At 34.3% G+C, this 26,554-nt stretch overlaps 1 protein-coding gene across 1 annotated transcript; it reads right to left on the minus strand.

The window, feature by feature from the left end:
* Positions 1–789: 789 nt before the first annotated feature.
* LOC149550399 (uncharacterized protein ycf36-like) lies at positions 790–25,493 on the minus strand. The gene is made up of 5 exons (XM_089793421.1): positions 25,039–25,493; positions 24,268–24,429; positions 23,669–23,697; positions 1,584–1,640; positions 790–1,475 (listed from the first exon to the last, which is right to left on the minus strand). The coding sequence occupies exons 1-5, from the start codon at positions 25,406–25,408 to the stop codon at positions 1,239–1,241; spliced, it is 855 nt and encodes a 284-aa protein (XP_089649547.1). The 5' UTR covers positions 25,409–25,493; the 3' UTR covers positions 790–1,238.
* Between the last annotated feature and the right edge of the window lie 1,061 nt (positions 25,494–26,554).

Genomic DNA, 26,554 nt, shown 5'->3' on the forward strand with positions numbered 1-26,554 from the left:
CTCTTTTGCATCTTAATGATGGATCATGTAGTATGATCCCAAACGTTGATAACAAAAAAACTTATACAATCATTCCCAGAAAACTGAGAACCTTCTCCTAATGTCTAACAAAGGCTTGAAAGATTTCCAACGGCTATATGCTCTGTATTTTTTAAATGACTTTTTCTCAAATTATTTAATTCATGGATTTTTGCGGTAATAAAATCAACAATCTCCATAAGGTCTCGATATAGATGATCAGATGTTACTTGTCTGACATCTTGAGTACATAAAGAAGATTATTAAATTCCGCGTGGATAGTAAAAAGCACAAGAGAATAAGTTGACTCAAATATTCACACATGTACATTGCAAGAGAGGACCATAAAAAAAAAATTTAATAAGGCGACACGGTTATCTTTAACAAAAAAACAATAAAAAAGATTCTGCCAAATCTCTGAACATGATCTTCCAGATATCATTCAATAGATATCCAGCAAATATTTTCTGTGTCACTTCTATTCCATATGGCATGATATAATATGTATGATTTCAGAAATAATAATTAATCTCCAATTTCTCTCAGGATTAGTACTAGCTCTGTATTTTGTAAAAGGGTTTAGTCAATTTTCCTCAATACTGCAGTAATAGAATTGGTGAACCTCAAGTGGTGTTTATGGCATCCAAAACTTAGTTACACAAAAGCCAACATGTTAATCTTCTGTTAACAAGGGTTGTCAATATTCTTCAGATAAGTCCATTAAATTATTAGTCCATATTCTACAATATGGACAGTGATTGCAAGGTAAGATGGTGCTCCAGAAAGGATAAATACTGCATATAAATAATAAATGTGTTCTACAGAATAGGTAAACAAGATGCATGAAAGAGATCTTGAATATGCCATCCTATCAAATGGCTTGTTCAGGAAATTATGAAATAAACTATGCACTCAATCATATTCGAACTGAGAGCAATTTTCGAGAATCACAATGTTAAATACATCCAAATGCACCGTCCAAGTAACACCATATAACAATGATAAATATATTCAAGTTAAGATTCTTCTCCCTTGCCGTTGAATTCTACATTGCAAAAGTTTGCACAATCTTGCTAATGCAAATATAGACACTTCATCCAAATGCTTCATCAATTTCCACGTCAAGGAGGAATATATTAAAGGCTGTGGCAATTAATAAATTAGAGAACTAATTTGAATGTGTAATATACAAGCGACAAACATAAACCAATGGTCAAATTTCATCGACAATAATCAGCAAGCTGGGATTCTTTAACCTCGCCAGTGAATGCTTCAGGTTCAAATAATCTTGATGATGCATCACTGTAGGCTCTTTGCCCAAAAGGTTCATTAACCTCCGCAGATAGTGAGGAATCTACCCGTGGGTTTTTAAGGCTAATAAACAGAACAATACCAGAAAACAACGATACTGCAAGAACAACTAACGTAATTTTCACTCTGGTCAGAACTGGCTTCACCTGCATGAGTTGCAGAAATAAAGTTGGATTTTATATTTATAAATTTATTAAAATTTTATGAGATTTCAGATTTCTTAATTGATTTTTAAGATATCTAACAAAGCTTACTGAATAAGAACCAAGTAATCGGTCTCGTGCCAAAACTTCAGGAGGCTTCACCCAGACCTGCAAGGAAAGAAAGATGTAAAATTGAATATCTTAGATGCCAGTTCAGATTTAAATACATATAAATTCCATGACAATAATTTCATTGTATGAATTTGAACTTCTTTGGAAAATGGAAATGAGTGTAAAATTTGATGGAAACCGAACATATGCCAACATGTTGTCAAATTCAACTTATGCAAATTATTCAAATTTTAAAAATTAGCTACATGAACCACAATTCTCACTTCAGTTCTATATGCAGATGGTAAAATCACTAGAGGATCAAAATCATATGTTGATTTCATTGAGATTTAGAAATTCATAATCATATTGCATGGGCACAGAAAGATCCATCAAGTTTAAGCATTTGTATGACCTTAAGGAAAATTACATGTTAAAACCTAAGTTGACTATTCAGATTCAGGTACAATTTGTCCGCTGATTTTTTTAATCCAGGTTCAGTACTGCTTGGGTATAGTGTGTGCGTGCGCACACAAACCAAAACTGATATTTGAGAATTCAATACCAAATGCCAAATTTCCTGGTGAAACTACATCAATATGGTTCGACTGCACATGGAAACTCATCATAAATCATCATAATGTTATTCATCATGAGCATCGACATACTCAATCAGTTCGTTATATTTAGAATCATAGGCAATGCCAACATTAACCCACTAGCTATGCTATGTATATTCTATGTAGCAACATCATGCCCATCATCAACAATCAAGGCCAAGGAAAGTTGTGCAATGAAAGCATTCAAGTTAATATGCTCTAGCATTATATCTGAAAGCCACCTCAACCCCTGCTTGTACTCAACTCACTTGTGTGAGATGACAAGTTGAAATGCACAAACATTAACGATTCTACTTTTTTCAGCTATCCACAAATTTAGGGTGCACAATTTTTTCATTAAGAGATTTTATTCTTGTGAATAAATCAGGAGTCCCAATTATCCTAAATAAATTGTGTTTTTTAAGTGATCAAAAAATGTGGCAGTTTTTTTTTAAATCAGTAATCTAAAGATTCTAAACCAGCTCGTATTTCCATACTCTGTGAGCAACAACCATCACAAGTTTTTGTGATCTTTGCTTCACTAGTTCAATGATTATCCATTTGATCTAGGTGACCATCTTTTGCATTGTCAAGTTGAGCAAGTGAAAGGCATTTGGTGTCCAAAATAAGTGCTTGCATCTCACTTCTACCAACCACACTAGAACTTCATGATTTTTAGCATTCTCTTATGACCTGGACAAATAATTTGTAGCTCCAACATTGTAATGGGCTCTATGAGGAGATTGACAATGAATTCCATCCTTCACCTAGCTCATCTACCCTCAATAAAATTGCCCCTTAGGGCACAATTTTAAATCGGTAATCTAAACCAACTCAAATTGCCATAGCCGGTGAGCAACAATTTCACAATTTTTTGTTGATCTTTGCTTCACTGGTTTTATGCTTATCCATTCCATCTAGGTGTCCATCTTTTGCATCAAGTTAAGCAGCTGAAAGGCATATGGTGTCCAAAATATGTGCCTGTAGCTCACTTTTACCGACCACACTACAACTTTACAATTTTTACCATTGCCTCTTATGACCCTGGACAAACTTTTGCAGCCCCAACATTGGAATGGATTCCATGAGGATATTGACAATGAAAATCCATCCCATCCTTCACCTAACCCTCACAATCAACTATCTTCAATAAAATTACCCCTTTCCGGCACAATATAGCAACACTAATTAGTGGCCCATATATAATCTTTGGGTCCATAAAAAATGCTACACTGCAATTCCACTCACGATTCCCTAATGAGCTGCCATGAAGTATCTATGTATTAATTGTCTTGGAAGATGAGGCAGTGCACACCTCGTCATAGCAAAACCAATGTAACCTTAAGGGGATCTCTCAGATCTCCTTCACTATTTTCCACTAACATGGTAATCTTAAAAGGTTAAAAATAAGCTGGATAGAACAAATACAATGCACAATGAATTCACTGTAATTGTCACTTGTTTGATTCTCCAATGCCCTTTCTAATGGGCTTGCTTCTCATACTCTTTTGTAGATAAGAAGGGAAATTCTTAAGACAACATCACCAAAAATGAATGTGTGGCAGCCACTATTGGAATAGAAGACTATGTTCTAGGTGGCTTGCTCAATCAAGATCCATTTTTGGACAAAGAATGAGACTTCGATAAGTGTTTTTCAGCCGCTTTATCTACTTCCTCTTTCTCTTTGATATATAAAAGAATTTGTGTATTTGCCAACCCATGTTCAATCAATCCATCACAACCTCTCATTCTATGGCTGCAAATCACACAGAAATGGGCTTCATTTGACTGCATGAGTTCTTATACTCATTCTAACACTGTTACAAAGCCAAGCATAACCCCTTCCTAAATCAAGTTGCTAAATCATTGTGGTTTAATGAAACAGAATTGCTATCGAAATCCTTATCAACCTTTGACCCATAGAGCTAGAATTTCTAGCGATTCTTTCAAACTACTAGTATCTAGATGTTTTAAAGTTATACAATAATAGTAAAAATAAAATAAAATAATTGAAAAACTAAAATAAAAAAAATCAAACCGAAGCTGCTATTACTAGTCTTAAAAATGTTACTATAAAAAATTAACAAACCATTAATAAAGAGAAAGCCAATGGAGAATGGAAACAAACTTTTAAAATAAAATAAAAATCAATTTAAATTGAAGATCCTTCATGTTGCAAACTCCTTGATATTACTGGTATCTACCTAGCACTTGGCAAGGCATGCGAGTAGTAAGAACATTATGTTTAATAACTAAAGGGGTTGCAGCCCTGATCAAGAAGTAAAATTGTAGTTTTGGGTGAGTAAAAAATACAAGGTAAGAAGAGTAGTTTTACTTTTGTGTTTTATGCTGTTAGTGCAGCTAATGTAGTTGCTTTCAGAGTTCAAAAAGCTTTATTTACTTCCTTTTTTTACCTCTTTTTCATTATGAAAAGAAAATTTGGATCCATTGAACCCTGAGGTCACCTGAAGTTCATTTCAGGCACAAGAAATCATCCTCGAATACACGACAGGTTTGTTTCAGATGAACTCAACGAGCAAATTCACAGAGCATATACAGACTATACTGAGATCAAGACTCAGTAAAGTTGTGTACTTGTAAACAAAAGAAGATAGTATCAAAGTTTCAAACAAATCATTTACAAAGTACCTGAACCATTTCCAAACACAAAAAACCTCTGGGTCATCTTATCACCCAGAATTGATTGAGTATGCCACAAACAAACCAAAAGCCTCATTGAGGTGTTCAATACCATAATGTACACAATATTCCTCTAAATGGCATGTTATAAAGCAGCTCCTAGAGGCAAGAAAACAATAAGACAATAACAAAGACTTAAGTAACCTTAATAACATGAGACCTTATTATAAACCACATAGGTCAAAAACTAGAAAACATCCATCTAAACCATATGAAAACTAATACATTCCAAAAGGAAAAATGCTAAAATAGTTCGCATCAACATATATTTAAATGCAAATACATAAAAATGAGGGTTAGTTGTTCCAATTGAATTCACACCTGCAAATCTGATTGTAAAGACAATTTATGGAAGCTCACAGTATTGAGATTAAGAATGTGATATAGATACTAGTTCGACTTTCCCAAGATTTATAAACAATTGAGAAAAGAAGCCTAAAGATATTAATGAGAAATGAAGAACCATTTATAGGCAATTACATTGCAAGAATTTATAAAAAGAGACTGAAGACGACTAAAAACTGAATAATAGATATTTTAACTAAACAGAACTACGAAATCTAAACTAACTATTTACATTATTGACAATTAATTATATGTAAATATTATTCTAACAGACACTAAAGGTAATCCCCAGGGCCTGAAGATATTAGAATAGATTTCAATTAACACATATTGTCCGAACTAATATGTAGACCATGTACCTAAGCCAAGAAAAGGTGGAACACACCCCTAATGCCATGTTGTGTGACCAAGCCACACAAAAAATGGTAATAGATGCGAGGTAACAATTATGATATGCCAAGTTGTATACACCTAAAAATGACTTGAGAAAATTAATTAAATATTAATTATTTAGTTAATATTCCTACTATTGCTAAATAAATTATTTAATTTATCAAGTCAATTCACTTTATATTATTCTTCTTAGCCTAGGTCTTCTTTATTCAATTTAAATAGTTTTCTAAAAACCATTTAATTACCTTGTTATCATATCACTAGGTCTCTTATTCCACCTCACCCATGGCTAATGAAAGTAATTTATTTAAATTACAAATTAGCTATTTATCTTCAACAAAGTGTCCTGATTCAAAAAGGAAACAGAGGCTATGTAGCCTCACAGGACTAAGTCACATGACTGTGTCCTCATGAGACCAAGTCATTGCCACCTTTACTATCCTTTAGTTCATTGTCCCTCTACCTCATTTGGTCAAAGGTGACTCAAGGACACTCGTCCTTAGACTCCTATAACTTCAAGCCTTCTTCCACCATTCTCTTTTTGGTCATGGAGAGACATTTGACAAGTTTCTCTCCCTCCCGCATAAGCCTCCAAGTTGTCAATGTAGGAGGAACATCTCACCACTTTCTCTCTCACATCCCAACCAATCCCTACTTCTTCTCTGCCCTCTAAACCAATTCAAATTCAACCAACCATCCATTGTCCCAAGAATCAATCCTAGCCCTTGGATTATGCCACATGGGATCAAGGTAAGCCAAAGCCTGTAAAAGGAGTCCCCATTCCTTCATTTTGGAATAGTTATAATTAGCAATATAGCATTTTAGAGATATAGAGTATTTGGAGATCATTTCAAGCATTCTTGTGTATTGGCCTAGTAATATAGCAGCTAATTTATCATTTTAGCTTAATATACATTATCATTGAGCATTTTAGCATTCTAGTTTCACTCTAATTGCATTGTTCACCACTCTTCAAATCTTTGAAGTTATTTTGGAAGGTGATCAGTTATGAGAGCCATCATCATGGACAAGAAGAACAATGGAGTCAAACTGAAGAAAAGGTAAAAGAAAGGTATAATTCTATGTTTTTTAATTTCTTCATAGTTCATCGTATTATTTGTGAATAGTTAAATCTGAATGTTATTTAGTGGTAAAATCATAGATTTAGCATTGTAACAATTCATAGATAAACAGTAGTAAAATCTGGAATCTGGATACCTGAAAGGTACTTCAAAATAAGTTAACAGTACCATGCAAGTTTCATGTAGACATCTACAAGCTCCTAGTTCATGGAAACAAGCAAGCAATTTGTTCTAAACCATCTGATATTAAAATAGCTATTAGATAGAATAACCTCCTATCTACTTGTAGAGCTGGACCTAAGAAGAAATAGGCCACAATACACTCCTAACACTATGTTGTGACCAAAGCAAAAAACAAAAGGATGGTGACAGATAGTGAAGTCACAATTATGACTTGCCTAGAAGCTCTTAGTTTATTAAAAACCACAGGCAAGCAGAATGTTCTAAACCATCTGAAACCTAAGCTGATAGAGAGTGAGGTAACAAGCGGGCTCAATTTGCCCAAAATGGCTATCTAAAAATGAGTACTTTAACGTTGCTCTCAGGTATTGAAAGCATCATGAAAGTTTCATGTAAATGTCGACAAGCCTCTAGGAAAAAGAAAGACCATTAGCCAGCAGAAAGTTCAGCATTTCCTATTTGAAGCTGTCTGTCTGTTGGCAATGACAAGAAGTGAGGAATATCAGATGTTGGCAGTTTATACTCTTAAATGCCTAATTATGAGAACCATGGTTAGATTCGTAATGCCTACCTATTCCTAGCCTAAGATATATAATGCATCTGCAACAGATGTATGCTGTGATGCCAGGTGATCACATTTTGAAGCTATTGTTAAGTGAATTTAGTCATGGAGATAGTTATTTAACTAGGAGTATGTGTTGCGAGCTTACCTGAATTTTTATTATTATGTTTCAGTTAATAGTCACGTGCATAATTATTGATGTTGTAATCAAAGGCTATCATGATTGTATTGTTTAAATGTAACAAATTTATGGATGTAGTTGTTGGTCCAGGTCAGTATACTCATTGGTTGCTACTTTTCACTTTTATCACACTTCACACTTGACTACAGGCTTGTGCTTGCTGCAACTTAACCGGTCAGGATTAAGTAAAAACAAAGAACGTGAACATAGCAACACATAACACAGTATTTATCTCGTGGAAACCCAGCTAGGGTAAAAACCACGGTGTGTGAGTCAATCCTCACAAAGCTTGCACTCTCCTGAAGTGCGCCCAGTCAAGAGCTTATCTCTGTTAAAAGATTTCAAAGGCACTGTTAGGTGTCACCTGGTTAAGGGATTTTGATAAGACCTGTTAAAAGTCTAATGTGTCACAAGCTTAGAGGACTTCTGAACACAAGCTAATGTGTCACCCTATTAGGGGATTTGATACAAAGAACCTATTAGGGTCCACCCTCGACGGGATTTACTGTTGTAGAGATTAGTAAACAACAGGGAATGATCTAATAAAGTAGCTACTACACTTAGCTTGATATAGATCCTCCTCCATCTCCCTTGACCTGTCTAGAATTATGCTCTACCTTCTCTTGGCTTTGCAACTTCAGACTTGACCACTTGTGCACTTGGCTCTGCTTGTTCTTTGCACACGATCACACTAGTGTTGTTCTGGCTTACTAGCTTCTCCTCAGCACATTCATTAACTCTTCGGCAGTGACTTCTTTCTATCACTCTCCTTCACACCTTGAGATTATACTTAGCTCGGCTCTCTTGGCTCTCTGGCTAATCACTCAACAATCTAATCTTTTCTCTTTCGACTCTCTTCTTTTATACTTCCTTCTTGTCTGGCTTTGAAGCCCTAATCAGTGGATTCAAAATTTGAATTCTCACCCCTACTTCTAGCTTGACTTCGCGTACAATATTGAGTCACTCTTGTGAGATGTAGTGTGTTCATGCAGGAGTCACGGGTGTCATGTGTCCTTGATGACTTGCTCTTGTTGGAAAGAAATCAAATTTGAATTCTCCCGATTGTTCCTTAAGTGCAGCAATGAGTGCACTCCTACCCTCTTCATGACGTGGCAGTCACGGGTATCCTGCTCAATGCTTTCCTTGTTGACTTGGCCAAACCATCTTGTATGGTCACTGGTCGATCTGCCTTCTTTTTCGCTTGACATCCATTTGCTCATATTGTTTTCGCTTAGTGTGCTTTCATCTAAGTGGATCACCTTTGTTATTGCCTCTGTTGGGCCCAAACTTCATCTCTCTCTGATCACCCTTGTGAGCTAGAGTCGCACATCCTAGCTTAATGTGCCTTGTTGTTCGTTGCTCCCAATCGGTCTTAGTTCCTTCTTGTACCTTGACATCAATGACAACATCTTTAATAACTGAATCCATCGATCAGTCTTCAAGGTTCAAGACAGTTATGCCAACAGTAATGTGACTTTGTTGGATGATTATTCAGTGCTTCAGCTATTGAAATATGTATTGAGTAGTTTTGTCGAAATGTGCATTAAGTGATTACAAGTACAAGGCATTACTTAACCCAGTTCCACAAGTCTAAGCATATCCTAATTGTGGTTATATGGAGGTGTCACATTGGCATTAATTATTTGCCATACCTATTGTACCTGATATGAGTGTGATACCCTATTTGTTTATCAGTGTAAACCCAAATGTCATATTTGGTATGATTCAGGAAGACCAAAACCTATGTGAATGCCCTATATATGTTGTTTTCAACATTTGGTTAAATTCTTATTTTTTCTAAATCAAATATGAAAATGTGGTTTTATAAATTTCAATGAATTATTGGATTTGCATGAAAAGAGCATAAATGAAGTCAATTTACAATATTTCCAAAAAGATCTTGGATCGGGAATACTTGTTACATGATCTAATTGTGAGCATTAAGTGTTTTCGTATTGTGCTTATATAGATTTAAATCATAGATTTACATGTTGAATACCAATTATGGAATCTTGGTTTCGGAAAATATTAGGGTTATCTGTAATCATTGGAATAAATAAACAAAATTTGACTATTTCAGTTTGTTTTCAAAGAGTGAGAATTGGAAAAGGGAGAAATAGAAAAAAGTGCATTTTCATTTCCATAATTTGATTGTGGGAGCAAATGGCAGTCAAATTTGATGGAATTTGAAGCATAGGATTAGAAATTGGTAGGAAATTATGTTAACATGTAGATTTATGCATTCATGAGGTGTGCTTGAAGTTGTTCCTATTTAAAATTTAGACAAAAAAATAAATTCTCCTCTTTTGATCATTTTTTCAATTTGATTGTTTGGAATAGGATTGGGGAAGCGTTAAAAACTCCCAATGCAGTTTTCTTTTCCAATTATGACTCGCTAGAATTTATTTTGTAGAAAGTTTTATAAATTTTTACCCAAACGCCATTATAATGCCAAAAATTTTGGGATTTGTTTGGAAATTGAATTTTATAGTTTAGAATGGGTGTTGGGCACCTTGATAGTGAAAGGGTACCTTAAGATTTTTGAATTTTGAGAAATTTTTATTTTGGTAAATTTCAAGCTTTTTAATGGTCAATTGGAAAATCTCTGGTTTTCGATAAATTGATATTTTGGAAAATTATGATTTGTGTAAATTGTGATTTTAAAGAATGGGAGAATGAAGATTTACTTCATGAATTGTCAAATTAATGCTTTTGAAAACGTGTTTTTCATGAAAATGTGTGTATGAGCATTGTTTTCCATGCCCTTCTTCGAGTTGGGAATTATGATGGGTTATGATTTCATCCTAGAGTTACTCCTGAGAATTTCAGTTTCATCTACTTTGGGGTCACTGAATTACCTAGCATTATAGTGTTGACAACTTGTCTCATCTCTTACAAGGGGTATTCTGGTATTCCACTTAACTCCACTTAACAGGTACAAGAGACCATTATGATGGCTCAACCTTTTTCCATATCCCAGAGTTAGTTCATTTGGAAAAAGAGTGATATTATCTTTAATTGTGTTAAGAATGTGATTAGCTGCCTAATTGGATGCTATGTTTACTCTGTTAAGAACGTGAGTAGCTGCCTAATTGGATGCTCTGTTTACTCCATGATTGGCATGAGTGTAAAGTGGATCCTACCATGTCCATGAAGTATGTATTATGAGATATTAAATAGATAACAGCTCAAACTCCATGGTTACATGGCCCCAAATCCAAAATTTCTTCACTGTATGTTGATGAATTAATTCTCTCACTATGCTTCATCCGATAAATAGATTCTTAAGGTTTAGGCTGGTGAAGGGTCGATCAACCTGAAAGTTGAATGTTGAACATGGAGGGATCAGACATCCTTTCTTTTCCCAAATGAGACATGAAATCTAAAAGACAAGAGTTGATCATATTATATGCTCCTGGATAATTACTTAGTTCAACTGGAGAAGAGTCAACTTTCCTTTCTCTGGTTGGATGCAATCTGAATTTCAGTTAGAAAGGGTCATTTGCCCCCAAGGCATCAAATTCCCAATATAGCCATCCATGTTAGGACTTGTTTATCGCAAAGCTTCACAATCGTTTTCCTCGCCAACTCAGGTTCTTTAAGTTTAAACACACACATCACATATTTCCTGGAGGTATCCAATGATTATGAGTCTCCATCATCGTCACTGTAACCATTCCTTAATTTGGACTTTGTTTTTTTCCTCAAGTTCAAATCTATATTTATATCAAGCCAACTACGATTTGTAGCTGACAAATCCTTTTTCTTATATCCAGGCAATAATCATTCCGTCTTTTATTTAACTCTCAATTTCCATTAATGATCTCAAGTTTCCAGTGTTAGAATAAAGTAGTTCTCCCTTTTCACTTCCCAGATTATACATATTCTGAGTATTTCCCTAAAAACATTCAGAAATTTGATTCAGTAGTCAGTAGAAAACTGATCACTGATCTTTTCAATGGTAAACTATCCTATCTCAAAAACCTCATATTAGATATTAACTGCATTATGTAGAGTAACAGGAAAACCCAAATCAATATCTGCACCATTTTGTTTGTAAATTATTTATATTCTAGGAAGCTTCATATAAATTGTCCAGACTCCAGGTGTACCACTTAGATCATTCTCTACTATTCCCACTAAAAGTGAGCAGATTCATTATAATTTATGGTGGACTTGGACATATTGTGGTCAAATTGTCTTATTCTTGAATATTGTTTTGTGCTGTGCAGATGTTGATAAGCCATTCCAATAATTTTTGGCTTAGCTCCACGTCATGTAGTGAAGCATAATGTACCCTTTTTGAAATAGGATTTGATAATAAACAATAGTAATAAATTTAAAACATAAAAGAACATAAAATCAAAGTACATCATGATTAAAGATTCATTAAGTTTAATGAATGCTCAAAAGTCATGAATGAAAAGTTGTGACTCCCTCGAACATGAGATAGAAATGGGAAAAGAGAGCTTCATTTGAAAGGGCATGAGAGCAGAAGGAAGCCAAAAGAGAAGGTGTGAATCAAGAAAGAATTAATGGAAAAGAATAAAGAGATGAGAAAAAAAATAAGTGAATCCTTCAAAAGACAAAAGTTATTTAAGTGTTGTGACTATTTCAAAGAGTGACAATTGCAAAAGACTCTTTCAAAGGGTGGAAACGATGAAGGATTGTCACTCTTCCAAGGATGGTGATTGTGAAAGGGCATACAGGATGAAGAGGTGGTACTCTCCCTCACACTAAAAGATATAAAGGGGAGAAGGTTTCATTTGACGATGAGATCCGAGGGAGATCAGTTAGGGGAATAATATATTATTCTCAAAGACAATAATGAAAAGTTGTGACTCAATTATTATTATGAAAGGTGGTAACCCTTCACCAATAAAGTATAAAGGAGATTTCATTCCAAGTATTGAAGGAGGACTTATCAATCATCATCATGCATCCGCCATCCCTTAACAAATCAAGCAAACAATCAATTCAGCAAGATCAAGCAAACAATCATCACTTCATCTTGTTATCAAGAAAACGTACAATTCAGCAATCACGCATCGCTCTATCAAATCAGCATTCATTCAATCATCATCCACTGATAAGTCAAAAATAAATTCATTACATTGTAACTTTGCAATTATCTAATCAATAATACCTTAATCATAACTAACCAATACCTCAAATCACCAAAGTAAAGGAATTCATTCACATCAATATTGATCATTCAACAACAATTGAATGATCAATCAAGATAAGCAACACTGATCAAGGAAAATAAGATATAAGGACTCAGATCGAGTTATATGTTTTGTGCATTATATCAGCAAGTTGGTACGAATGATTAATAATTTAATACTATATGCAATTTAAGAATATAGTATTTTTATGTGATCTTTTCTATATAGAATATAGGCAATAATTTCTGGATTCTTTATATGATTTCTGTAATCAAATTGTAGGAATAATAAGGGAATACAATGAGGGAAAACAGTTATGAGGTCCTCTTCAAAGCACACCAACTCATGGTGGTGATGGATAGTCCCATGAGGCCAAGGGGGTGCAAGGAGCACCCTTGCCTTTGGGATTAGAAGGGAAGGATGTTCTGGACACCCTATTGTAGTCTTCCCAAATCCTTACCATTGTTGACCATTAAGTTAAGGAACTCTAATCATAAGGAGGAGGATAACGGTCACAATGGAAGAGGAGAACAGCTACAGAATTACTCACTAGGTAAACCCCCTCATATGGATGGCAAAGGGCCACATGATGACCAAGAAGGATGGTATAAGCTCTTGGCCCTGAGGTAGAGGATCATTTGTGGCACCCCAATTACAATATGCTCCTTATCCTAGCTCTATTATGGTTGAAGTTCATCAATAAATTAAATATAACTTGTGATTAAATTAATCTTTCTAACCCTGGTAAGAAAGATCTATGCTTTTAATGTCTCTAATAAGGAATATCTATTTTGTGGGTTAAGTTTCAATGATTTCCTAACATGTTGCAAGGTCTCAATCAGGTACATGATGTTACTAATTCTAGTCTACTTCTTCTTCTACTTGGAATTTCTGATTTTGGGAAAGAACTAGCGCATTTACAAAAGGGGATATTAGATGGAAGAAATTTTGCACCAATATTATTACTAACATCACACAATTGGCCTGTATATCATAGTTTTTTGCAACAATTACTACCATATCTGATACAATTTTTAGAAGTGCATCGTCAACATTGGCACTGCTCTGTTGTGTGCTGTGGACAAATTACACTGGAATTCTCTGTTCCTTTCTTTACAGCTTTTTTTGTCCTTTTGGAAGCAATTATTGCCCTAATGCAGCTTCCTGAAAAATTTACTCCATTTTATGTTGGATTTGAGCGTCCTTTGTCAAAAGATTTTACAATAACACACAGCTTATTTAACAAGCACATCATATAAAACCATCCTCTTATACTCAGAAACAAAATGTGCATTGGGATGTGAACTTTACTTCTGATTTATGCATTTAAATTAAATTTTTGTAGCATCATGGATCTTTCATATATTATAATTATAATAGCTCTTCTTTGAGCTGTTACGCAAGTTTATTGACTCTTATTCACGTTAATTGCATCATTTTCAACCTATGTGGTATGGATAAAGATACAGATACTAATATAGCTACAATATCCGATGCAAATATAGAAAGAGAATGAAAACATTGAGGCTGGGATATTGCACATGTAACAATATCTAAAACACATACTTATCCAAAGATTTCTTAGACAACCCTCAAATTAGGCACAAGAGAGGTAATTTTCACCTATTTGTGATAGGGACGTTTAAACTTTATTTTCAATCTTCTTTTCAGTTTTGAGTCATTTCTGTTGATGTATAGCGTCTATAGAAGTAATATGTCATACGCAAATCTATATCATACTTATCTGATAATCATTATTGTGGTTCTCTCTCTCTCTCTCTCTCTCTCTCTCACACACACACACACATGTATTTGAGTTATTAATGATTTCATGAACATGCGATTGATACTATTGACGGCAGATTAGGTATCGACAGACTGCCTTGTAATATTGTCGATGGCAATAATATAAAGGCATTGCCGACTGCTTGTGTTAAGCAGTGTTTGTTTAGTGTTAAACTTATCATTAGTTATGCCCCGTAGAGTCATGCCATAACCGTTGCACAACTTATATATGTGTGTTGCAAATCAATGGGAAAGACATCTATCCACGGCATCTCAAACCCAGCGATCTGCATCACAATCCTTATTAATACTTTCAGTACTTCTCCTCTGTCACCTGCTACAAGATCATTAACCTATACAGTATACATTCCATATTAATCAGCAACATACAGAGAAGGAGATTCAGCATATAAGCAATTCAAAGATCACCATTATTTGAAGGACGACTCTGCACTACTGTGGTACAAGTAAGAGCATCTATTGTTCTCATATTTATTGTAATAGTTTTATCTATCAGAGATCCACAAAACTTAACATGGTATCAAAGCCATTCTGATAAGAAAAGCTATTACTCAGAATAAAATCTAAAATCTCAGATTTTTTTAGAAGGCTAAATTATATTATTAAAATAGGGAATCATGTGAGACTACAAGATAGGCTTGAGGGTGAATCTAATTTCTCATCATGGAAAATTAGAGTAATGATAATATTAAAGGAAATGGAATTAGAGGAATATATTGAATCAAACATATCTATGCCTGAAAATGAACCAGAGAAAGTAACATGGAAAAGACATAATAATAAAGCAAAGAAAATCATAATAAGTTTTGTAAAAGATCATATTCTTCCATCCATATCTAGTCTCAAAACTGCATTTGAGATGTTCTCCACTATTCAAGATACATTTGAAATCAACAATACTAGTAGATTATTAACCCTAAAGCAAAATCTACTATATATAAAGATGAAAAATGGAGAATCTATAACCTCATACTTTCTAAGGATTTATGCACTAAAAGATCAACTTGCAACAATGAAAAATCGAGTTGATGACAAAGAACTCAGCATGATAGCACTAAGAGGTCTTCCTCTATCATAGGAAACATTTATTCGAAGTTTAAGCTCTCGACTAGAACTCCCTAAATTCGATTTATTAAAAAATGAATGCACACAAGAAGAATCTAGATTTTTCACAAGAGGACTAAGTACAAATCAAGAGGGATAAATTCAAGCACTTTATGTGAAATCTAACAAGAAAAGAAAATTCAAATACAACAAAAGGAATCTCACAAATCATATAAGCAACGTGATTGGTGTCCAAAGTTAGATGTTTTAAATGTGATAGAATTGGTCACTGTCATAACTTCTGCCCTGAAAAGAAGAAAATTCAAGCAACCTTAACAGAAATAAAAGAAGGTGTAGAGAAAGAAGATAGAGAAAATTATGCTTTTTACTTAGCCCTTTCAAGTGAATTAAACTTAAACCACAACACTTGGATCATAGACAATGGAGCATCTAGGCACATCATCGGTTTCAAAGACAAATTTGAAACTTTCTCTAAACAATCCTCAAAAGAAGTTACCATTGGAGATAACTCTACTCATCCTATCAAAGGAATTGGTTCCTGTTCAATTTACCTAAATTCAAGAATTACCCTACAACTCAAAAATGTTTTATATGTACCACGAATAAAGAGAAACCTAGTCTCTATTTCTGGTCTTGTTGATCAAGGATTCAGAATCACATTCCACGAGGACAAAGTTCTATCTTGGCCCAAGAACACTAATATCAAGAAAGCCATTTCCATCAGATTTAGAGATGGAAATCTTTATAAACTTTGTAATAATCAAAACCTAGCTTTTAGTCATGAAACCTCAAATTCCACTGAAATTTGGCATAGGAGGCTAAGTCACCTTCACTATCGTGCATTGTCATCCATAGGAAAATTGTAAAAGGTTTACCTAATCTCAAAATTGATCACTTAAGCATTTGCAAAGGATGTGCTTTAGGCAAAAATACTAAACAATCATTTCCTAAAAGTGTTCACAAATCTAAATCCATACTTGAATTGATCCACACTGATCTTTGCGGTCCTACGTCTGTACCTTCTCTTAACGGGTGCTACTTCTATGTAATTTTTATTGATGATTACTCTAGAAGAACTTGGATCTATTTTCTGAAACAAAAAGAATCAGCTGAAATTTTATCAAAATTCAAAGAGTTCAAAGCCTTAGTTGAAAATTTGTCAAAACAAAAAATAAAAACTCTAAGGTCAGACAACGGAGGTAAATACATATCTGATATTTTTAAGAATTTCTGCGTTGTTGGTGGGATTAAGAGGGAGTTTTATGTACCTTATAATCCTCAACAAAATGGAGTTGTTGAATGTAAAAATAGATCAATTGTTGAATCTACGAGAGCAATGATGCACGATCAAAACCTTCATACTTCTTTTTGGGTTGAAGCATCTAACACTACAGTCTACATTCAAAACAGATGTCCACACTCAATATTGGAGAACACCACTCCAGAAGAAGTATTCACAGGCATTAAACCTGATCTAAGCCATCTAAGAATATTTGGATGTCCAGTTTATATCCACATTCCTAAAGAGAAAAGAACAAAACTAGAACATTCCGGAAAGAAGGGGATACTTATTGGATATAGTGAAACAACAAAAGGAAACAGAGTCTTCATTCCAGGTTAAAGAAAAATTGAGATAAGCAGAGATGTGAAATTTGAGGAAGATATTGCCTTTAATATTTCTAGAAACAGTGATGAATCCATTACTGAATCTATTCCCGAAGTAGATGAAAATCAACAAGCAGAAATTGAGAGGGAGATTGATATTGAACCATCCTCTTCCACTATGTCTAATCATGAGGATTCTGAAAATGTCAACAATAAAAAGAGGCCACTTTGGGCTAGGAAAATGATAGAAGAAAATCAGATTGAACCTAATGAAGTGATTCGAGAGAGCAAAAGAACAAGAAATCAATCGTGTTATGTTGCATTGTTAACTAAACTTATAAAAATAGAACCTTCTAGTGTTAAAGAAGCACTTTCAAATCAGTCTTGAAAAAAAGCAATAATAGAAGAATATAACTCTATATTAAAAAATGATGTATGGGATGTTGTACCAAGACCTAAGAACAAATCAGTTGTTTCTTCCAAATGGTTGTTTAAAATTAAACATGCATCTGATGGCAACGTTGAAAAGTACAAAGCCAGGTTTGTAGCATGGGGTTTCTCATAGAAAGAAGACATTGATTATAAAGAAACATTTGCTCCAGTTGCTAGATATACTTCAGTCAAAACCATCTTGGCTATTGCAGCATCCAAGGGATGGAAGGTTCATCAAATGGATGTCAAAACAACGTTTCTTAATAGCAAAATTGAAGAAGAAGTCTATATCGAGCAACCAGAAGGATTCAACACTTATGACAGCAAAACTCATGTTTGTAAATTAAAGAAAGCGCTTTATGGTCTCAAATAGGCTCACAGAGCATGGTATGAAAGGATAGACAACTATCTAATGAAATTAGGATATTCCAAAAATGAAGTTGATCCCAACTTATACTTCAAAATAGATAGTGATGATATGATTATACTTGTATTATATATTGATGATTTGTTGATAACAGGTGAGGAACATTTCATAAAGAAATGCAAACAAGAACTCACAGCAGAGTTTGAAATGAAAGACTTAAGTCTACTTCGCTACTTTCTTGGATTAGAAGTTTGGCAACATGATAACTATATTCTTCTGAATCAAGAAAAATATACAGTCCACATTTTAACAAAATTTGGAATGATAGAATGTAAACCAGATGCTACTCCTATGGAAGTAAATCTACACAAGTTGAAGGATGATATGATCAAATCAGAATCTACAAATTCTACTTACTATAGACAAATTATTGGATCTTTAATGTACTTGGTGAATACTCGTCCTGACATATGTTATGCTACTAACATCTTGAGTCAGTTTATGTGTGCACCAAAGAAGATACATCTACATGCAATATTTAAAGGGTACTATTGGAATGGGAATCAAATATGATAGAGTCAACATCGAACTTCATGGATATTCAAATTTTGATTGGGCAGGTAGTCCTATTGAATGTAAAATTACTTCTGGATATTGCTTCAGTCTAGGATCTGGTATGGTTTCTTGGTCCAGCAAAAAATAGACTTCAGTTGCATTAAGTTCTACCGAAGCAGAATACATTGCATCCTCTTTGGGTGCTAGAGAAGCGGTATGGCTACGGAAGTTGTTAGCAGATTTGTTCAAAAGACCTTTGAAGCCCACTGTGATTCATTGTGATAATCAAAGTTGCACCAAGCTTTCAAATAATCCAGTTTTCCACAATTGTTCCAAACATATTGAAATTCCTTACCACTACATTTGAGATATGGTGAATCGAGGAATCATTCAACTGGAATACATCTATACAAATGAGCAAACAATTAATATCTTTACCAAGCCTCTTGCTAAAGTGAAGTTGAAATATTTCAAAGAAAAACTTGGTATGATTAATTTGTAATATTGAATATGGAATTAATTTTTTTTTAAATTCATGTGAGTTTATGCTTCTATTGTTGTTTAATCACATCAGATATGTAATGAAAGGTGACGATCTTTCATGGACATATTTATTCAGAAGGTAATTATTTGTAAGGTGACAATCTTGCAAATGATAGACTAGTTATCATGGACATCTCTAGATATTGTCGGGCAATTAGAGATCATAGATAACGAACTCATTTGTTATCATGGACATCTCTAAATATTGCTTCGAGCAATTAAAGATCATGCGTAACAAATTTTTTAAGTTATTACTATGGACATCTCTAGATATTGCTTCGGGCAATTAGAAATTATAGATAACATATTCATTATGATTACTCTAGATATTGTTTCAGACAATTAGAGATTATAATGTACATTATGATAATGTTCATAGCTTGGTGATTTTTATTATCTGACTAGTCACTGTTTCAGAGTGTTAATATCAGATAAAGTAATTAGATATTCTATTTTGAAATCTAAGGTATATTACTTCTCCCTTGCTTAGAGGGAGTGTTGATGTATATCGTCTATAGAAGTAATCTGTCATATGCAAATCTGTATCATACTTATCTGATAATCATTACTGTGGTTCTCTCTCTCTCTCTCTCTCACACACGCACACACACACACACACGTATATATGTATATATGTATATGAGTTATTAATGATTTCATGAACATGCAATTGATACTATTGACGGCAGATTAGGTATCGACAGACTGCCTTGTAATATTGTCAATGGCAGTAATATAAAGGCATTGCCGACTGCTTGTGTTAAGTAGTGTTTGTTTAGTGTTAAACTTATCATTAGTTATGCCCCGTAGAGGCATAACCCTACGTGGCCATGACTCTACGGGTCATAACCATTGCACAACTTATATGTGTATTGCAGATCGATGGGAAAGACATCTATCCACGGCATCTCAGACCCAGCAATCTGCATAACAATCATTATTAATACTTTCAGTACTTCTCCTCTGTCACCTGCTACAGGATCATTAACCTATACAGTATACATTCCATATTAATCAGCAACATACAGAGAAGGAGATTCAGCATATAAGCAATTCAAAGATCACCATTATTTGAAGGACGACTCTGCATTACTGTGGTACAAGTAAGAGCATCTATTGTTCTCATATTTATTGTAATAGTTTTATCTATCAGAGATCCACAAAACTTAAACAATTTCATCTGTTTTGCAGAGATTTTATCGATATGTTACCTGTCTCATAACAGCTGTATTTAAAATGCCTCCAAACTGTACTTGATCCATATACAGATAGGGATATGGGGAGATGCCAGATTAAAAGTGACCCTTTCACACGTGGTTTAGCTTATGAATTGTTCGTACATCATTTGCAATTTGGGGTTACAGTAAAATAATAGATCAATGGATTTGCCAGAAAACCTGAACATGGTTTTTATGAAAACTCAAACATCAAACATTTGCTTAAAAGAAAAGTCTTTGGCTTTTAACTTGTATGCACATTTCGATTCATTGTAGCATTTTGAGTTATGCGTTTTATGGTCTATTAGAATTTAGAACATTTGCCTTCCAATCTGTATGCATACTTGTATTTGTCATCACATATCCCACCAATAAAAGACATTCTCCTTGGGACAATCTTCAACTTTTATAAACAGGAGCAAAATCCAAGAACTTTAATTGATTAAATAAAAACATAAGAAATGAAATTTAAGCTTTTCATATGCTACCAAAATTCAGTTTATGACACTTACATGAAAGAATGCACAGTTGCAATCAGATATCAGTTTCGTCCATTTAAAAAATTACTTAGGATTAAGAAATAAATCATAATACTTTGAATGGCATCTTAATAGCCTTCTAGGTTGATGAAAATTAGCTTGGCTCGATATAAAATTAAATCAAGGACAAAAATTATGACAAATTGGACAAACAAACCCAATGAGAGCTTTGCAAAATGATTCCCTGAAGCCTGTAGATGTCTCTTAAATGTATTGCTTCTGGTATAAACCACTGTTCGAGAGATTGGATGTGAAACAATAGTTTTTAAGTTTATAAAACAGGATCAAATATACTTTTGCCATTGCTCCATATTTTGGACAGGATATGCACAGTTAAGCATATTAAACTGAGAAGACAAAGATGTTGAAGACTATGAGAAAACAAAGGACTTCACTAAAATGTAGAGTCTAGAGATGGCTAGTGTTTCACCATGGATTGGCAGCTAAACTAAGACTATATGATATTTGTATCCATTCTTTGTGCCTTCTATATAGGAAAAAGAAGTTAGGAGATCATGTTTTCCAGTGGAGTACATCCGCTAGAACATTTTGTGCATCATTATAGGATGGATTTTACTATCTACTCGTTGCCCCATTTCTTAAACATTTCCTCTTTGTTGACAGTTGGAGGGTCATGTATAGTTGCAAAACCCTGTGGCTTAGAATTAGAGGATTTTGTCATTAGTTTCTTATTGGAGACAAGACTTAAGACTACTTTTGATTTTTACTAGATCAGTTCTAAGCACAAGTTAGGGAAGTTAGGGTCTTTCAACAAAGGGCTCGGCTGTGGGTTTCAAAGCTAAGTTTTCCTTCATTCATTAATATTCTGAGTCAATATCCCTTGGAGTACATACTCAAATATAATTTTTTCTAGCTTTTATAGGAAGGTAGTTTTCAAATTTCAATGTAATCCTGTTGTTAGTTTTAAGTTATCATATTTATATGTAGTTCTCGTCACACACCAAAAAAAACTCAGCCTGAAATACTGGTTTGCATCTACCAAATGGCAGATCTTAAGATATCCACTTATTGATCATCCATAAAATATCAGAGGCATCAAAAGTAATATCTCTGAATTTCTCATCACATATTTCTCAACATTCTCTCAGTGCTTCCCATGTCTTTACTGGCCAGAAAAAACGCTTAGATCGTGTTATTGGAAAGCAGTTCTGACTCAGTCAACCTTGTATATTCATCTTGTCATTGCTTATCGATTGCAGATTCAAATGTCCAATTCCAAGTTTATTTTGAAGGCATTCTCATGACAAATCAATTTCTTCTTCGAGAAAAAGATTACAAGATATAACTTATTTATTTTATTCATTTGTTTCTGACTCATAAGTCCAATGATAAAATTAAATACAATTACTGCCAAGGACAGTTGATCACATGACACTGCCAGACGCTACCACTATGAACTCATTATTTTCCCTCACCCTCCCATTGTGCAAAGACGAGTCTAATACACTGATGCATCCATTAAGTGGACACCAAATTTAAGGAATTATTTGTTTTATGTTGGTCCATCAAATAGTGAGAAACTACAGAAAATATCTGCAGGGATGGCAGCTATATTCACGGTCCAAAACTTCTCTAAGAAAATTGAAGAAAATTGAAGCTTCTTAAATATCACTTTCCTCTTTGTTTTGACCATTTCAGGCAGTTCAAACAAGCACTTTCAGTAACACATCATACAGTAAGAAACAACTGAATCATCCATAAAAATCTCAGTTACCAGGTTCTACTGTTTAGGCCCGGGTCCTGGTACTGGTACAGTTTTGGTACTGATTCTTATGGGGTACTTAATGGGTTCTTTGTGGGTCCTTCTGTAAAAGATCCACAAAGAGCTTGGGCACCCACGAAATACCAGAGGGCGGTAGGTCAGTCGATGCATGTATTTCTGATTTGTTCATCAGCATGCTCTTGTATCAGCTTTAGATAGTGTCTTGCAACAATTTGGTAATATTATTCAAGTCAAAATTGGTCTATGTAATGCCTTTAGTTAATGACAGTAGTGAACAACATTCTACTTCAATTTGTTTGAAGGTCAGGGATTGATTTTTTTATGATATGTAAAAGCCAGCCCATAGTTATGTTTATTGATCATGTTCAGATTGATGTCAATTTGTAATGCATATAAGCTGAAACTATGTCAGTAATGTAATTATTTATTTATAATTTTAGTGGCCATTATGGATTTATGAGTATCACTCTTCTTTTTATATATGTAACTTCGATGATTGAACATATATAAATACATATATGGACGAACCTGAATCTGTAAGGGGGGGAAAATTGTCGTACCCACGTACCTGAACCCTCCAGAATCCGAATTGGCAACTTAGATAAAAATCAAACAGCATTTAAGCACACATCCATCTTCAAACTCAGAAATAAAAGTTGCTAATTATGTAATTAGTGCACTCTTTAAAATTGAACAAAAAGAAGAAATGTAAGTATGTCCCATGTCAATTATCTGTTAAAATTGAACTCATACCTGTGCAAAAAGTTATTTTATGGACAATCTTATCTAATTTTAAAAGTAACAAACTATGGGCAACTTTCCGAATTCGACCATGACTAAATTTTCAATGAAGTAAGCCAAGAAAATAAAGAAAGGTATACCAAAGGGTGCATATTGCAAATAGAAAAAAATAAAGTTTATTACATTAAGAAAGAGAACTTTGATTGCCGAAATTCTTCAACACAAAAATAAAGGATGTTACAGAAAATTCACAATACATACCTCTCCATCATACCACCCAGTCTCCTCATCTGCAAGACCAGAAGCATAGCAGGATGAGGAATTCATGAAAAAATCTAGATATTTTTGAAAGGTACCAAACATGATCTAATTCAATTTATCTAAATTTCAATGCCTACATGTAGTCCCAGCCAATGGAACGTAAAAAGAGTACTTGGTTGAAAAAGTATACAATATGAATGCAAAGCTCAAAATGAATATAAGAAAATCTAAAGAAACCAAAAACATGGAGTGGCATGCGCAATTCTTAAAAAGTAAAAACTCAAAGCTATGTCAAGAACAACAAGTGATATACATGCCCAGATAAGCAAGGCATGGATCTAGAGCACCCATCTGGGGCATTCAAAACATGGGTGCACAGGTATGAGGTCCAGCTGTGCTAGAATTATGAGCGAAAATACATTAACCAAAACTACGAAAATTAGGACTGATGAAGAACACTAAAAGCATCGGAAATACATCCAATTTAAGGATCTCTGTATTTCACATATGGCGAGAGTCATACCAACCAAACAGTTTTTTAACAAAATATTAATGTAATTTAACGGAAATATTTCTTACAACTGAAATCTCATACGTACATTCAACAGTGGCACTAAAGAGTCGATTGCCAACATAAGCCCATCCAAGATACATTCGTATAGCAGCCATGGTGACAACTAATAAACCTCCGCACAAAGCCCCAACTCCGCATTTAAGTAGCTCTTGATCGGGATTCACGCTCAGGCTTGTCACAGGCCATCCTGAGTAAAGATAACATAAAATGACTTTTAGCAACCTTCAGCCCAAATTGATCCATATGACCCACCAAGATATATTTAATTGTTTAGAAGATCGCTTGTAATGATATCCAAGTTCAAAGAAAAATTTCAAGTTTTGTTTGTTATGATTTAAGTTTTTTATGCTATGATTGGAGATATTATGCAATTGTGCAAAAGTCCTGTCAAGAACATATTTTAGTAGATGTTTTTAAAGGCATCTGATTTACAAATAGAAAATCTTAAAGATTATTCCGTTATCCTGATTGGAGATTATGTAATTGGTTATGATTGGAAATGCTTGTATGATTCTGCACGAGACGTAGTAATCCATATTAACATACTTAAAACTAGTTTCTAACTTTCCATACATAACCACTTTAAAAATGAGTTCTCAAGTTTTGTTTTACTGTCTTATCTAATACTCCATTAATCAGAATTCGACTGCAAGTGTTTATATAGCCGTGTCTAATTTTGACATCTTTCTGTAGTTGAGATTTATGAATATGTGCATAAGTGTGCCTCAATTCGTTATTTGGCATTCCATCCAAAGAGAAAATCCGTTTCATACTACGACATATTTAAATTGCATACCTATAAATACTGTAAATGCTGTCCCAATTCCCAAAAGACGCAGCCCATATTTGCCCACATCTTCATTTGCCCACGAGAATAAATCTGACTCGGCTAGGCTTTTATATTCATTTACTGGTTGCTGATCGAAAGGAACAGGGCACCCAACCCCTGGACTTCCATTGGCAAAGGGGGGCAATTTATCTCCTCCCCACTTCTCATCTTTTGCTTGTATTCCTTTAAATATTTTCTTCTTCAGCCATAAATGCCTGTAATTTCCATGCCCAGATAATCTTGCTGGAGAAGATAGATTATTTGAGAGGAAACCAGGAGAACCCGAGTGTTTTGAAAGGCTGAATTTGCGTAGGAGCATCCCATTGCTAGCAGCCATGAATTCTAGGGAATAGACATAGAATTATGTCTAAACATTCCCAGATTCCATTTAATCCTTACAACCCTGTATAATTGTGTAGAGTGTGAGGGTGGTACACGTTTGCACTTTGCATACGTTTTCTTCTAAACATCGCCATCAATTTTACAGGATAAAACACACAATGTTGTCGCGATAAATAGAAGAACAGCAGCCACTTATCTTTAAGGCAGAGGTTTCAAAGGAGACCACATGAAGCCATCGCTCAAGTGACGACATATAAAGACTTCCCAGAAATAGTGACACGTGTCTAGAGCGGGGTGCCGTGAGAAATTAATGGAGTCTTAATGACTTCAAGAGGTTAAGGCTGGTAGTTAAAGATAATGACATTATTACGCTTATCGAGACACCTGAACATAATGGATGTAGTCTTAATGACTTCAAGAGGTTAAGGCTGGTAGTTAAAGATAATGACATTATTACGCTTATCGAGACCCCTGAACATAATGGATGTAGGGTTCTAAATTTTGAAAGATATAAGAAGGTATCGCTATGGAATAAGAGAGGAGAAAATGGCAAGGGACATGGAGGCATCACTGCTCTAATTAAAGAAACTTGGAGCAGATTTATAAATTTGGAGAAAAAAAATGTAAACACACAGTACATATGGATAAAAATAACAGAGACTTAGATTTCTAGTATGGTGGTTGCTTGCTACTTCGTCCCTAAAGGATCAAAAATATATAAGAAACTTAGAATGGATAGAGAAGACTCATTCACTACACTTAAAAAAGATATTGCAGCTTTTAGCTCCTTAGGGGAAATAATGTTATAGGTGATTTCAACGTTAGAACAGCGAACAACCAAACTCTTAGCCTCAAAGAAAGTTACAAGGAAAGAGATTTCGTTTGGCTTAAGGAAGAGTGGACACAAAATTGGGTAAGAACATCACAGGACAACACAAGAAAGGTAAATCATTTTGGGGTTGAATTACTACGTTTATGTTGTTTATACAACATGGTCATATGTATGACATGGAAAAATGGCCTAAATCGAGTGGTATCACATGCAAAAGACACAACAAACAAAGTGTTGTTGACTATGTCATATGTTCTCAAGACTATGTCTCAAAGATAGTTAACTTCAAGATAGAGGACTGCCCCATTG

Source organism: Cupressus sempervirens, chromosome 7, assembly GCF_028749045.1.
Source record: "Cupressus sempervirens isolate cs-2001-9-10 chromosome 7, ASM2874904v1, whole genome shotgun sequence".
Lineage (NCBI taxonomy): Eukaryota > Viridiplantae > Streptophyta > Pinopsida > Cupressales > Cupressaceae > Cupressus > Cupressus sempervirens.

Excerpts from the sequence above, each read along its gene's own strand:
- LOC149550399 (XM_089793421.1), bottom strand. The coding sequence starts at position 25,408 with ATGGCTGCTAGCAATGGGATGCTCCTACGCAAATTCAGCCTTTCAAAA. Across the intron at positions 24,430-25,038 it reads AGCATTTACAGTATTTATAG|GATGGCCTGTGACAAGCCTG; the intron begins GTATGCAATTTA and ends ATCTTTACTCAG. Across the intron at positions 23,698-24,267 it reads CTTTAGTGCCACTGTTGAAT|ATGAGGAGACTGGGTGGTAT; the intron begins GTACGTATGAGA and ends CTGGTCTTGCAG.